At 38.5% G+C, this 16,551-nt stretch overlaps 2 protein-coding genes across 2 annotated transcripts in view; one reads left to right on the forward strand and one right to left on the reverse strand.

The window, feature by feature from the left end:
• The window catches only part of LOC133515985 (homeobox protein abdominal-B), a 135,004-nt gene that overhangs the window by 100,731 nt on the left and 17,722 nt on the right, over positions 1 to 16,551 (reverse strand). The gene's annotated exons all lie outside the window — the stretch shown is intronic.
• LOC133515987 (uncharacterized) lies at positions 539 to 11,305 on the forward strand. The gene is made up of 5 exons (XM_061848645.1): positions 539 to 787; positions 966 to 1,082; positions 1,452 to 1,622; positions 8,735 to 8,891; positions 9,855 to 11,305. Exons 1-5 carry the CDS (start codon positions 695 to 697, stop codon positions 9,914 to 9,916), a joined length of 600 nt encoding a protein of 199 aa, XP_061704629.1. The 5' UTR covers positions 539 to 694; the 3' UTR covers positions 9,917 to 11,305.

The raw sequence follows: 16,551 nt of genomic DNA on the forward strand, positions 1-16,551 counted from the left end.
CTAGATTTCTTCAAACAAATATTTATACATTATTATTATAGTTGGTCAAACCAATTTGTCAGTAAATAAGAACAAAAAAAACTATACTCATCCTTTTCTTTTGGATGCTAGTACCTACTAGTGTAAGACAAAGATAGTATGACTCCCTCTGTCTATGTTTGAAATGAGATAGCCCTTTGACAAACTATATTATTCAGAACCCATTGTGTCCCACTCCCACTGATGACCCCCCCACCCCTCTTTTTTCATTCGTCTCTGTTTAGTGCTATATCTGGTCAGCTCTCAAAAAGGAGTCCAAGTTATCCCGCCATCGCGACGAGGTCTACCGCCTCCTCGATTAGGGCTGATTTACACGGCACGCGAACTCGCATGCGATTTTATTTACATTGCGGACTATTGAGGTTACAACACTTACAACCAATTCGGCCAACCGGTCAAATGCCGCAATGTAATGAAACTCGCATGCAAGTTCTCGTACCGTCTAAATGAGCCCTTAGACTCGTGGGGCTCCCACTCAGTGGTTATCTTGGCCCACAAGTCGTCCGGCAACAATAACCTCTTTTTATCACTGAAACTATAACACAAACTTCAAGCTATAATCTATCAATGCTGTCTTTGTCTATAGAACTTGACATATTCTGTCAGTTAAGTACATCTAAAATGCGTAGTATTATATTATTCATTTGTGCTTAGTATGCCTTTTAAATATTGGCCAGATATCGAAACATGTTGCGTATGCATTCCAAGTTTAAGGACAGCTGCAGCTATTATCGCTGTACTTGCCCTTGTAAGTATATGCATCTTCTTAATTTTTCAGTTTTCTTCAATCGTCATACAAATACACCTTTAGCGTACTTTAAAGGTGTAGAAACAATGATGAGATTTTCCAAATTAAGGGATTCTTCAATTGACTTCTTAAAACAAACCGCACAAGACATGTGTATTAACGTATGTGTTTGTTACAGGTATCAAATCCACTGTTATCATGGTTAATGATCCGGCATTCGTACGCGCTGCGTGTGTCGTGCGTCCTCTCCGGGGCCAGTCGGATGGACGTCGTGGACGTCAACATCAATAATGTGGTAAGGAACATACCAGTGGGTCGTTTTATAAGTTTTTGTAGTTTGTAAGGCTTGGAAGTATGTTTCTAATGAAATCTGTGTTTAAATATGTTTATCAGAAAAAGAGTTCTGCTTGCTAGCTCTCAGGCGTATAAATTTTACTACTTATTGTAATAAAGTACTACGCCACACATTTTCACAATTTAATAAAATACTATAGAACCTTTAAGCTTGCGATTTACCTCTGAGAGGGGGTTGCTAGTTTAGTACGCTTTTACTTTTTTTCTTATTTGCGGGTTCCAATTAAATTAAATATTTAAAATTGAAAACACAAAAAATAACTCATATGGTAGTTTTACAGAATTCCTATTTCTTTTACTTATTTTTCAGATTAGCTTTGGATTTGGCGTGAACGCTGATTTAGGAATTTCTTGTCTGACGCAAAGTCATGATGCAGAAGGAGTAACTAACCAAATCATTAAGGGACTGGGATGGATCGTGCTCATTGCTGACCTTGTGTTCTTGATCACAAGTGTGGTGTTGCTGATGAGGATTTATCGGGTAAGTTTAGTTAATTTAATTTAAATTGCTTACATGTATGTACAGTCAGAAAAACTATTAGCTTGGCACCCCTGCATATAAAAATGTATGCAGTTGGCGGACTGTACATATTTGAGGTCGCCTGGTAACAATCGTCTTAATACATGTTAGCTATGTCGAGTGTGCCAAATTGACAATGACAGATGCTTATACTCGTACTTATAAATATGTCGTACGTTTTGTCCTAATATACCTAATAATAATTACAAATTAGGTCTTCCTCTTTCTCTTCTACTATATAATAACATTTTAGACATAGACATAGACATAGAATTTATTTATTTAACACCACATTGAAACATGTTTACAGGCAATACTACAAAACATTACAAGCCTTAAAATGAAAACTTAATTAGGCACAAATTTATGTTTACATGTAGATATAAAAAACTTTTAAAATTATGATGCTAAAAAGGTGCGAACCTCAGCATGTGTTGCAGCAGGCTTACCTACTACAACGCTGGTTTTCAGGCCGACCCTTCGTACAATACGAATTTACTTGCTGCTTGTCGGAAACTGTATGGCTAAGACTGTTTTAGTTTGTGTAGAAAATAATATAGGTATGCAAATATATGTTTATGTTTATGGATATATTTATAAGATTATACTGTATGATACTATGACAGATGTGATAGTAGGTTTAATGTTTAAGAGCCCTTAATCCTTGGAGCATTCTCCGATTTCACGAAATAACGCTCGATAGATGGCGTTGGCGCTCGGTACGCGAGCGCCGGCAACGCGACGCGCGTTTCAATGCAGACTAGAATAATCTTGATAGTTTTCAATATAATTTCAAGCAACATTAATTTTAGTGTCATATGATATCATATGGGCACTCTTTATTTTATTGTATATGCACAGTAGTTTTTTTTTTTTTATGTACACTACTACTAAGTGTACAGACTACAGAGTGTACTATAACCCTTGCTCTTTATTCTGTCTCTTTCACACCAATGGAAAATGAAGAAGTTACTAAATGACTGCAGGTATAAATAAAGTATATTAGTGCTATAGAGAGACAGATAGTGTTTCGTTGTCGTATCGTAAACGATTGGCATGTTGGCCACACACTTGCTTAGTGCCTAGCCAAAATACCAATCGTTTGCGTATATTAGTGCGATAGAGAGAGAGTAGTGTTTCGTTGTCGTATCGTAAACGATTGGTATGTTGGCTACGCACCCATGATACCTAGCCAAGAAGCCAATCGATTGCGCATATTAGTGCGATAGAGAGACAGATAGTGTTTCCTTGTCGTATCGTAAACGTTTGGCATGTTGGCTACGCACCCATGCTGCCCAGCCAAGATGCCAATCGTTTGTGCATATTAGTACGAGAGAGAGAGACAGATAGTGTTTCGTTGTCGTATCGATTGGCATGGTGGCTACGCACCCATGCTGCGTAGTCAAGATGCCAATCGTTTGCGCACATTAGTGCTATAGAGTTTCAGTGTTATTTGAAATCACGTTAGGGTTTGTATTATTATTTTTGACCCGAATGAAGTCCATCCAGGTTCTTATGATGGAGTCAGGAGTTGGTCACCAGAACTCCTAATCTACTCATTATAATTCCATCGTGCTTGGGCTCAGAAGATTTGCCCTGACGAACACCATCGATCTAGATGAGGTCCAGGGTCTCATGACGGAGTCAGGAGTTGGTCACCAGAACTCCCCAGAACTCCTAAATCCTAATCTACTCATCATAACTCCATCGTGTTTGGGCTCAATAGATTTGCCCTCACGAGCACCATCAATCTAGATGATGTTCAGGGTCTCATGATGGAGTCAGGAGTTGGTCACTAGAACTCCTAATCTACTCATTATAATTCCATCGTGTTTGGGCTCAAAAGATTTGCCCTGACGAGTACCATCGATCTAGATGAAGTCCAGGGTCTCATGATGGAGTCAGGAGTTGGTCACCATAATTCCTAATCTACTCATCATAACTCCATCGTGTTTGGGCTCAATAGATTTGCCCTCACGAGCACCATCAATCTAGATGATGTTCAGGGTCTCATGATGGAGTCAGGAGTTGGTCACTAGGACTCCTAATCTACTCATTATAATTCCATCGTGTTTGGGCTCAAAAGATTTGCCCTGACGAGTACCATCGATCTAGATGAAGTCCAGGGTCTCATGATGGAGTCAGGAGTTGGTCACCAGAACTCGTAATCTATTTATCATAACTCCATCGTGTTTGGGCTCAATAGATTTACTCCGACAAGCACCATCAAATTACCATTATGATGAATAGATTAGGAGTTCTGGTGACCAACTACTGAGTCCATCATGAGACCCTCGACTTAATCTAGATCGATGGTACTCGTCAGGGCAAATCTTTTGAGCCCAAACACGATGGAGTTATGAAGAATAGACTAGGAGTTCTGGTGATCAACTCCTGAGTCCATCATGAGACCCTGGACCTGATCTAGATTGATGGTGCTCGTCAGGGCAACTCTATTGAGCCCATACACGATGGAGTTATGATGAGTAGATTAGGAGTTCTGGTGACCAACTCCTGACTCCATCATGAGACCCTGGACCTCATCTAGATCGATGGTGCTCGTCAGGGCAAATCTTTTGAGCCCAAACACGTTGGAATTATAATGAGTAGATTAGGAGTTCTAGTGACCAAATCCTGACTCCATCATGAGACCCTGGACTTTATCTAGATTGATGATGCTCGTCAGGGCAAATCTATTGAGCCCAAACACGATGAGGTTATGATGAGTAGTTTAGGAGTTCTGGTGACCAACTCCTGACTCCATCATGAGACCCTGGACCTCATCTAGATCGATGGTGTTCATCAGGGCAAATCTATTGAGCCCAAACACGATGGAGTTATGATGAGTAGATTAGGAGTTCTGGTGACCAACTCCTGACTCCATCATGAGACCCTGGACCTCATCTAGATCGATGGTGCTCATCAGGGCAAATCTTTTGAGCCCAAACACGTTGGAATTATAATGAGTAGATTAGGAGTTCTAGTGACCAACTCCTGACTCCATCATGAGACCCTGGACTTTATCTAGATTGATGATGCTCGTCAGGGCAAATCTATTGAGCCCGAACACGATGAGGTTATGATGAGTAGATTAGGAGTTCTGGTGACCAACTCCTGACTCCATCATGAGACCCTGGGCCTCATCTAGATCGATGGTGTTCATCAGGGCAAATCTATTGAGCCCAAACACGATGGAGTTATGATGAGTAGATTAGGAGTTCTGGTAACCAGCTCCTGACTCCATCATGAGACCCTGGACCTCATCTAGATTGATGGTGCTCGTCAGGGCAACTCTAATGAACCCAAACACGATGGAGTTATGATGAGTAGATTAGGAGTTCTGGTGACCAGCTCCTGACTCCATCATGAGACCCTGGACCTCATCCAGATTGAAGGTGCTCGTCAGGGCAACTCTATTGAGCCCAAACACGATGGAGTTATGATGAGTAGAGTAGGAGTTCTGGTGAACAACTCCTGACTCCATCATGAGACCCTGGACCTCATCTAGATAAGTGGTGCTCATCAGGGCAAATCTTTTGAGCCCAAACACGTTGGAATTATAATGAGTAGATTAGGAGTTCTAGTGACCAACTCCTGACTCCATCATGAGACCCTGGACTTTATCTAGATTGATGATGCTCGTCAGGGCAAATCTATTGAGCCCGAACACGATGAGGTTATGATGATTAGTTTAGGAGTTCTGGTGACCAACTCCTGACTCCATCATGAGACCCTGGGCCTCATCTAGATCGATGGTGTTCATCAGGGCAAATCTATTGAGCCCAAACACGATGGAGTTATGATGAGTAGATTAGGAGTTCTGGTGACCAGCTCCTGACTCCATCATGAGACCCTGGACCTCATCTAGATTGATGGTGCTCGTCAGGGCAACTCTATTGAACCCAAACACGATGGAGTTATGATGAGTAGATTAGGAGTTCTGGTGACCAGCTCCTGACTCCATCATGAGACCCTGGACCTCATCTAGATTGAAGGTGCTCATCAGGGCAACTCTGTTGAGCCCAAACACGATGGAATTATAATGAGTAGATTAGGAGTTCTAGTGACCAACTCCTGATTCCTTCATGAGACCCTGGGACCTCATCTAGATCGATGGTGTTCGTCAGGGCAAATCTTTTGAGCCCAAACACGATGGGATTATAATTAGTAGATTAGGTGTTCTGGTGACCAACTCCTGACTCCATCATGAGAACTTGGACTTCATCCGGGTCAAAAATAATAATGCAAACCCTAACGTAATTTCAAGTGAAAATGCGTTTTTCAGAAAATCGCAGCCAAATAACACTAGACCTTACTCATAGTGTTGTGTTCCTGCCGGTGAGTAAGGTTGCCAGAGCTCAACGAGGGGCGGGAGGGGGTTAGGGTCGGCAACGCGCATGTAACTCCTCTGGAGTTTCAGGCGTACATATGCGGGCCGTATGCTTGTTTGCCACCGACTTAGTATTAAAAAAAAAGTAACACTGAAAATCCATCAATAAGCGAGTCTGTTAGGCATACTGTAAAAAATGAACTTTTATTAAGATTTTCTAATCGCAGTATATAGCACTTCTCGGAACTCCGTAGCTGATTACGATCGCAACGAATGCCTGACAATCGAGCACAGGTCCGTCCTCTAAGCGCGCTCCGCGCGGACTGAGAGCGGGGCGTCGTTGCTGCGTGATTTATACGTGTTTTAAAAAAAATATAAATTTACGGCAATGTAGGTCCCATAGTTACGATTTTTTTTTTATAGGTTAACACAAAGTTACAGTTTGCTATAATATTATTTTTAAAGCAAAATATGCGTACAATTTGCGGAAATAAAATATAATAAAACCCTGTTTTCGCCAAAAAAATGAAGAAAACTCGGAAGGTATTTTATCAGTTTTTTCAAATGAAGCTTCGATTGTTAATCATTCCAGCCCCTCGTACGAGATATGTTGAATCAAATTGTAGTCATTCATGTACCAAATGATTCTTGTTTATAGCAAAATTGAGAACCGAAACGCCACATCTCACTGCAAAATTTGGAAAAGACTCCCAAAAAACCTCATTAAAAAAGAGGTTTAAAAGAGAAAATGAAAATTTGAACTATTGGAGCCCCTAGTTTAGGAAACGATTATTTAAGTACGTTATCAGTTTTTGAATAAATACTAATAGTTACGTCGTAATCTTGAATGAAAAAGGAAGCATTTTACAAAATACGCTCGTCTATAGGAATAAGGACTCTTAAGCTAAATAAATACGTTGGGTAATAAAGTATATATTGAGGAAATAAATAACATGAATGTAATAATTTTACTATAAGTAAGTACCGAGATTAACAAAGTTGAACGGCGCATAAGAACGATTTTGACCACTACAGATACGACGGTTTTACTCTAGTACCAGGAGGTAGCATGCTTTGAAATTCTAGAAGTTGTTGTTTGAGTTTTAATTTAAAAGTACTAATTGTACGTTTTAATTGTACGTTATTTTCGTTATCAAGTTATAATAAATAAATAATGGTAAAATATTTTTTTTTATATAAATGGTTAAAAATAAAAATGTACTCCTCGAACCCGGGACCGTCTAGCTCTTAAGCAGAATCACTAAGTTCATTTACCAACTAGGCTAGGAGGCCGTTATATTATTTATCTATGACACGAAGGCTAAGTGAGCACAGATATAGTAAATACCCTTTACCATGTTATTATATTTCAGTCAAAAAGTACTAAAATATGAACGATGACAAAGGAATTTTCACCAAATCTGAAAGATACATTGATTCTAATCTATGGTGAGAGACCTAAGCTCAGAGCCAGCGTCAGCATGGGCACACCGGCTTCAATCTTCCAGGCACAAGTTTACGCCATCAACAAATGTGTGGAGATTAACCTGGATAAAAACCTAAGACACCAACATATCTACATTAACTCAGACAGCCAGGCTGCTCTGCTGGCACTAGAATCCTAGGCACTAGAAAATTAGTCCAGAACTGTAAAACAAACCTAAACAGCTAACTCCAACAACGTCATACTTAGATGGGTACCAGGGCACTCCGACATTAACGGAAACGAAAAAGCAGACGAACTTGCTAGAAAGGGCGCAGACACACCCCTGGTCGGCCCAGAAACGTTCTGTGGAATCGCAAAACGGGATGCGTATTCTCTGCCCAGCAATTTAGAATAAATAAGGGCATACGATTGGTGGACGTTCGTAAAAGGACAAGAACACTCGAAAGCTCTAATCAAAACTGCTAGGGAGCTTCTAGGGCTCAAAAGACACAAAGCCTGCGCGGTGACCAGAATATTGACTGGACACTATAACTTGAACAAACACATGTTTCAAATTGGAAAGAAACAAAATGAGACATGCAGGTTCTGCCATGACTCAGAGGAGACTGCAATGCACATTCTCTGTTCCTGTGGACCACTGATGTCAAAAAGAAGTACCCACTTAAGGCGGCACGTAGTGCAACCCTTTGAGGTACAGTACATTACGGCCCAAAGAATCTGGAATTTCCTGGATTCAACGGGCATCAGTAATGAACTTTAAAGGGCTGTCACAATAGATCACCGCCTGGTCGACGTGGCACTCAAAGGCCCACAAACTCCAACCATAATAATAACATTAAAATTAAATAAATAAAAAGTAAGCAATTAAAATTTAATAAAAAATAAAAAGATGTGTATAATCTAAGACAATTTCGTGCTTGGAATTTGACAGGTAAAGGATATGGCGCTGTACAGCTCCATATATTTTTACTAACTCTGATGATTAAGCTTAGAATAAATTTAAAAGTGGAAAAATTACTGTCTTGGGTGAGACTTGAACTCACGGCTTACAGATTTATTACATTCAAGCTATGCTCAACAAAAATCTTTATGTTGTTTTTTATCATGATAGTAAAGAGTAGGAGTGTTACCTGTTACCTATTTTGTGGAAATATGTAATATGACAAAACAAATGGCTGAAGCACCAGTACTAGTCATTAACGATAGTCACTGAATACAATACTTATTGATCCAGAAATTTACGATGAATATTTATCACTTTCATTAGGTATTAATTGATACTTGTTGTATTTTCAGAATCCTACGCGGCGAGTGGCCCAAGCTTTTATTATCAGTGGATTCATAGCCTTGGTTCTCTCATGTCTCTATGGAATAATGTATGTCATAGTCTGCGCCTTTCGGGGAAAAGGCATCGCCCTTTGTCAGCTAATTTTAACGTTTGTCGATCTAGGATGTAAGTAAAATGTACTCTTTGCTGTTCTTAATTAGAAATGACGAACTACTAGTACAAAAGATAGTAGTAACAACAGCCTAAAAATGTATATTATTACAAATTTTCAATAATTTTCCCAATCACCATTATATATTTGCTTATTACTTGTGATACTTATTCATTATACACCGTGGGCTGGTAAAACCCGACAGATTTTATAGGTGTAGTCTTGATCGCATTTAGAAACTAAAATGTCGTCAAAATTTTCTAAGATTAGTCTTTTTTAGAGATAATGACAATTCCTATGATTTTTTTTTCTGTATTAGCCTAGTCAAAAACGCCTTTTTGACTGCGTCGCTGCCACTATTTAGACATACCTAATACTGATAGACATTAAAGATTAAAGGAAGCTCGCATTTTTTATCTGTAAAGAAAAAATACTTTACTTATTCGTTGTTATGTTTTTTCTCGCCAAGATGTAAAAAGAAATAACGTGTCGTATGCAGAAAGCGCAAAATTTTACGCAATTTTTTTTGCCAAATTTGACAAAACCTCATGTAACATTTTTTGCTCCTTATGACCTCAGGAATGTGTGGTTAAAATCTGTCAGGTTTTACCGGCCCGCGTACACTTTTTTCACATAAGTGACCTGAAGGGACATAGGTACCTATATAATATATAAAAATATCAAGAAATTTATTTTTCAGTGTGGATTTACTTTTTCATAGTGATACAATCCTATATAAAGAATGAACTGTCGGCAAATGATTCTCAAAACAGTGCTCGTACAAAAAAATTAAGCCAAATGTTTGTTTTCATACGCACAAAGGGTCAAGGCCCCATGGCCTCTGGGTCTCAGGGCCCTGGAGTCCAAACTGTTAACTTTCTTGGACGAAGTGTCATGAATGCCCTACGTGACTGCTGCCAGTGGATCGCAAACCTGTTCAGGTATAAACAATATCTAAAGATTTTTTAAATTTTCAGTGTGGACCTACTTTCTAATGGTGGTTAATGCCTACAGCAAAAAAATACAATCCCAAGCATGATCTGGATTCTTCGTGAAATCGATCCCAAGCATGATCTGGATTCTTCGTGAAATCGACGTGGAATGCTACTAAGACGTTGAAAAGTTTATTACATTTTAACCATAATTAAGATCCAGCACGCGAAGAAAGACAATATTGGTTTCTATAGATATAGAGCATCATTATGAAGATCACACATACAATACATACATATATTTAAAAAACTTCTTATTTCCTCTTAATTTATATTCAGGTGTATTTTTATAGGTATACGTTTAGTTATGTTGTCGATGAAGTTAATGCTTTTATTAATAAATGTTTTAATAACATATATAGTTACTTTTTTACTTATGTTGTTTATCTACTCCACACATTCTATCCATGTTGTGCATACGAGTACATTGCGCATGATGGAACTCGCGCATGATACTCGTAGTGCCGTTACTTACATTACTGGCAACTCTTGCGAAAAACCTTAATATTATTTTAAGTCTGTGGAGCTAAGAACACTGAGAAAGTCTGTGGTAATTGTAAAGTAACAAAGTCATGGAGTCATAATGTCAATATAAAAGAAATAAAAATTAGAACTACCTGGGCATTTAATAGTAGATACACGTGTTCAATTAAATATGGGGTTATTCAAATTTCTTCCTAGGACGAAACAATGTTGCTGCATCAAGAACCTAAAGACTGCTTGCTTTTTAGTTTGTGCTTATAGCTTGGTAAGATTATAGATATATATATTATTAAATGAAAAGTTTCCACTAGAGAGTAGCCGATTACCAAGAATCTGAAAGTGTCCATAGAAGTACCTAATCATATTATTTGGAATTCCATTTTTCAAGCCCGTCAAAACCATCAACTTGGAATCCATTGAGATCTTGGAACATAAAGCGGACTTAGTAAATATACATAACATAATAATTATAAGACAAAAGTAAGTAGATATATAGCTAGGTACGCGTACAAATGTGTACATAATATACATTCATTCTGTTCAATTCAATGTGAGTCATACGCCTCAACCACGCAACATACGCTCCGAGCGTGCACGCTCGACGATTCCTGCAACTGCCATACATTGGATAAAATTAGCGAATTAGGGGCTGTATGTGTCGCGCCACTCGCGCCTGCATCACATTGCCACGACTACTGAAGTGGTGGAATATGTACACCAGAAGACCGGTTACATGCTGAAGGTGTTCCAGTTTCGATGACGCCATTTCGTGCAGTTCAACTCTTTTGTGGTTTACTTGCCGCGATCGCTGCAAGAGACCATATCGAGTGTGCCGACTTTTGGCCAAAGGGTTTGGTGTCTCGACGGTTCCGGAGCCAACTGCCGAATGTGACACAAGAGTAGACGAGTCTGTCTGCAAAATAGTGTTTAGTTTCTAAGAACCTTTGTGCCCTTGTTGCTATTGCCTTATCGAAGGAGCTATGGAACGCACGTTTCGAGTGTGCACACTGGACGCTAACGACGATTACTTTTATACAAATGTTACGTATCTCGATTAACCTGAGGTGGAAGGCTAGGTTGAAAGATGGGATCACTGGTAGTTGTGGCCTAATTGACAATCGAATAAGAAAACTTCTTATTGGGCTTTCTGTATCTAATGTACGGATCAAGTAAGGACATTCAATACAACCATTGTTCCATAGCTTTCAGGGTTGCACGGAATAGGAATGAGTGTTACACCATCATGCGACCTGTACCTGACTAAGGCTGCAGACGAGGGAATGTTGTCTCTAAACTATTTAAGATGGTGTTTCTTCATCATGTCGATACTTTACATCGGTTCCGATGTCTTTTTCCTTGTGGGAATAATCGTGGTAAGTAAAGAGGATTCTATCATTAAATCTAAATCGTGTAGCACGGTAGCAGATAGGTATTTTTTTTTTTTTGTGCAAAATTTTACCAAGACTTCTTGTCTGAAATACCCTACGCATACTGAAGGCATATTTTTCTACTAAATTCAAAGCTTCTTTAAAGTCATAAAACGCATTAGGGAGTATGTCATGTACCTACCCGGGTAAATTAAACTACATTGTAGCGTTGCTTCGGGATTTCTGAACACTTTCCTTGTCAAGCATGGACTTGTTTTGCAGTGGATAAGAACATCGCTAGAAGTGCACATATTCGCGAGCATTCTCTGGGCGGTATTCGCGCTCCTCCTCACTTGCCAGGAGTTGGTGTTGTTGGGCGGCGCGGTCGCTGCAGGGGGACCTGTCTGCTTTAATGTTAGCGATATTATTTCGCTCGTCATTTACTTTGTTTGTAAGTATGGGTTGCGATAACTTTTCACATGAATAAATCTCAATTCAACTAGAATTATCGAAAGTCCATTCAGCATAACTATTAGCTAAGAACCCCTGCATACAAGTGTGAAATATGTAAACAAATGAGTGTGCAGGCGTCCCAACCAGGTTAAAGGAACCCACTGATTACCAGTTCGCCGGACGATATCGGTCTGTCAGTTATTCGCAAAAGCTGACAAACGCGAAGAACTGACAGGCCGATATCGTCAAATTGTAGTAAGGTATGTACGGTCGAGTTCATAAATATGTGTACATGTCTTCATCCCATGCCAATAAGGTGAAAAAACTATAAACATACTTATGAACTCGACTGTACTTACCTGGTTTTAAGCATATCGCGTGAGTGACTAAAAACACGTGAGTATAAACCGTCAAATTAGTTTCATGTTTTTTTTTTAAATAGTTACTAGGTATTAGGAAAAATAAAGTTGACTGCGGCGGTATCATGGTTCCATTTTTATCACTTGTCACTATGCCCGTCACTTTCGCTCTTACATACTTGTTAGAACGTGACAGGTATGGTGACAAATGATAAAAAGCCGACCATCTTAGACCCACTGGACTGTTTTATTGAGTGCCTAAAACGTTTAACCCTCTTGCAGGTAATCTATACTTTGCTGTGGTCGTAAGTTCATATGTAGAAGAACAGCAATATAAATATTGATTAAAAGATACCGAAGTTGTAATGTTAAGTCGAATGTTAATATGCAAGATTGTTATGTAAGTACCTACCTTACAACTTACAATATAACTCTATAAAACATTTTGCTACAGTTATTTCAGAATTCTGGGGATAATTTAGTTACATCTTAAAATGCGCCCGGGTTATAAAATAAATATGGACTTTCATTCAAGCAAAGTATGTTCTTACCTATACCTATACCTTGCAATTTCTCATAAGTTCCCAGTTCCCACCCTTAATACTTTATTTAAACAATAAGTTGTCTATACTATATCAAAAGTCACAAAGCTACCCTTGCAAAGTTGCCCTATGCTCCAATAAGTAGATATAATTTAATCTTAATAAATTGTATATAAAATTTTATAGACGTCATCGAGTTCCGATTTCTTTTCGCTACGTTTAATCTGCTACAAATAGAGATATTTTAAAAGCTATTAAATGGTTATTTAATGATATACGAGGATTCTCGTTTATTGCCAGCTTTAGTCGAAAATAAATTCAACGACTTTGAACACTTTATTATGATGGGAAGTTTGAAACAGCAGTCCCCGTAACTTATTGCTCACTTGTACCCTTACCACGGGTTTGACACTGACTTTCCTGTTCGCTAGCGACTGTGTAAAGACTGTTTTTTTTTATTCCGTAGACTAAAATGACAACAACAAATGTCAAACGTAGAAATAATGTGACCAGCTTAAAACAAATAGTGCTGATCTTGGATAAATATTAAATTAATTTTAGATTCAAAATAAACAATTCATTCATTATTCAATTCATCTACTCACTACATGATACTACTCACTACTAATCCACTCAAACATTTAAAAATTGCGTTATGAGCTTCGAGATGACTGTTAATCTAACAATAAAATCGCTTTTAAATATTAGAAATATGGCGTATAGACCTGGATACAAACTTTCTAATATAAGTAACTCCCAATAGTTTATTTTCGGTTAATACCGGTTGTAGCACATCACTATTTATAAGACGTAAAAAACTAGCAACACATGAAATGTCATTTTAGTCTACGGGATAAAAAATAGACTATAAACTAACTCACATTGCATCTCCCTCGTACTGACTTTGGTGTTTGAGTTGACGCAGTCGAAGCGGGCGCGTAACGGCCCGATTCGAAAAATGATTAAGACACGTTTAAGATCTTTAAAAGATCGATAACTAAACGACATGTCAAAATTGACGTTTATTTCGATTTTGCTATGATTCCAATAGGGAGCGTGCATGAACTGCAGGAGGCAGCACAGGAGCCGTCAGATTTTTGGCGCGAGGCGTAAATATGATGTTTATTGTTCCGATGTAGCCCACAAGATGGCAGAACCTACTATGCACAAGAAAACACGTGACGTGTAAATGTACATGTTTATGGTTCTGATTCAGGCCACAAGATGGCAGACCCTCCAACGCGCACGGTCCCTATAAGATCTATCTACGATATTGCCAACGTCAAAGTGACATTGGTTGCCCGAATCGCGCTGCTTCTGTCAGTTATACGACATGCAAACGATATCTAAATGAGAACTGATCTAAATCAGAACTTATAGTTATATTCGTTATCGTATCTCATTCTTCGAATAGGGCCGTAAGACTCGATACGATGCGTTGGTTACTGGTTACCTAATGTGGCAAACCATTTCCGTTACTAAAAGGCGATAATTACCTAGTACCTATAGACATTCTTCTGCTTGACGTGGTACCTTCTACTGTTCTATAATTTATTCTAGGTACATATCTATGTACCTACAGTGTATATGTGTAAGTCCTACACATAACGTACACTGGCAATATAATAAAACTTGCCGGATAGGTATGTTTAACATACCGAAATTTAAGGACAATATTTTAAATCCCTCATTTAGGTAGGAATTATCGCTATAGATTAATCTCGCATTAACAAAATAATCCCATTTTCATGATCGCCCGACCTAAAACGAAAAGGAAGGGTGGGTCAAAGCGCCGCTACCTCATTAAGCAGAATCTCAGCATCAGCATAAATGTCATTGATGTAAGATTTTAATTATCTCGCCATGCCGACATTGCCGACCCACCGCCGAGTCTCGTAAAAGGGTAAGCGATTTGAATTTCAACTAACTTTGAAATCTCTGGCTTAACGAAGTTTTCGGGTGAGGAATTTAATGACGCTCCTTTAGATATGTATCCGAGTACACTTATATACCTAGCCAAGTTATTGAGAGACGTGGTAGCGACTTTATTACATATAAACATACAAATCCTCATATTAACCTTAGCATTTAATGTAAATTTATTCCATAGCGTGACGTAACGTACGCGTGTGCGTTAAGTCTCATTTTGTATGGGATTTAGAAATAGCGCGCCAATCGGAACGTTTTGGACACTCAAAATTCCATACAAAATGAGACTTAACGCAGACGCGAACGTCACGTCACATTATGGAATAAATTTACACTAGAGGTACTGTTTTAAGTCGATGATTTACTTGTAAAAGTACAAATGAAGTAGTTTAGGTAGTTTATACATATAGTTAAATATTAAGATGCAATTAGATAACAAACAAGGTAAATAAGTAAATATTATAGGACGCTCCACAGTAAGCTCAATAAGGCTCCTTAGACAACGATATATTTATATAAATACCTACTTAAATATTTTTGTGCGATGAACAAAGATATTTGTTCCCGAGTGTCTTCTATGTACTTATTTAAGTATTTGTATATTATATATATCGTTGTTGAGTACCCACAACACAAGCCTTCTGGCTTACCGTGGGACTTAGTTAATATGTGTAAGAATATCCCTAATTTATACTTTTTTATTTAATATGTACAAAAGAAAACACCCATGACTCAGGAACAAATGTCCGTGCTCATCACACAAATAAATGCCCTTACCAGAATTGGAACCCGGAACCATCGGCTTCATAGGCATAGTCACTACCTACTAGGCCAGACCGGTCGTCGTTATGGTAAGTAAGTATTTGTCTGCCATTTGGAAGTGAGTAGGTCACATCGGTATAGCTTTCTATGATTTATATCGTAAGAGGCTGTCAACACCCAATGTCCTTTACCTAAATTGATGTTACTTAAACAGTTTTTTAAGAAAGACTATTTGTTTTAGTCAAGTAAGAAAAATATATGTTCATATTAATTATATTTCAAAGACTGTGGTTGTACTCGATACATGATTGAACGAAATCGGCTCGATTGAAAATAATTGCAAAGATTGGTCTTAAAATCACAATTAAACGGTTCTATGTCTTTATTGTTTTGACTTATGGGTCTGCAATTAAAATCACAATTTCAAAACATTGATATCTAAACCGTGGTCGAGTCAAATATTACACTAATAATACACTTTTTTTTATTTATATATTTTTCTTATTATTCCCTTGCCCAGGCCCAGTAACATGCGACAGTCCTATCTCATTTACTCCGATAGAAATAGACAGTGTGCGCGCTTTAGGTATTGACAGCCTCTTAAGTTCCTACACAAAAATATGCGAACAAAAGTAACGAGGTTCCTATCTTTTGAAATAATCAGAATTTAGCGAGACGTCACGTCCCGTCCCGGCGGGCACGTAAAGGCAAAGGAAAATGTAAGAAAAGTCGCTCCCTCTGATAGCACACTTTTATTACTGCACGTGACGCCGGGAGGCTTTGTATT

Source organism: Cydia pomonella, chromosome 3 (assembly GCF_033807575.1).
Source record: "Cydia pomonella isolate Wapato2018A chromosome 3, ilCydPomo1, whole genome shotgun sequence".
Lineage (NCBI taxonomy): Eukaryota > Metazoa > Arthropoda > Insecta > Lepidoptera > Tortricidae > Cydia > Cydia pomonella.

Excerpts from the sequence above, each read along its gene's own strand:
- LOC133515987 (XM_061848645.1), top strand. The coding sequence starts at position 695 with ATGCCTTTTAAATATTGGCCAGATATCGAAACATGTTGCGTATGCATT. Across the intron at positions 788-965 it reads TTATCGCTGTACTTGCCCTT|GTATCAAATCCACTGTTATC; the intron begins GTAAGTATATGC and ends TGTTTGTTACAG. Across the intron at positions 1,623-8,734 it reads TGCTGATGAGGATTTATCGG|AATCCTACGCGGCGAGTGGC; the intron begins GTAAGTTTAGTT and ends TTGTATTTTCAG.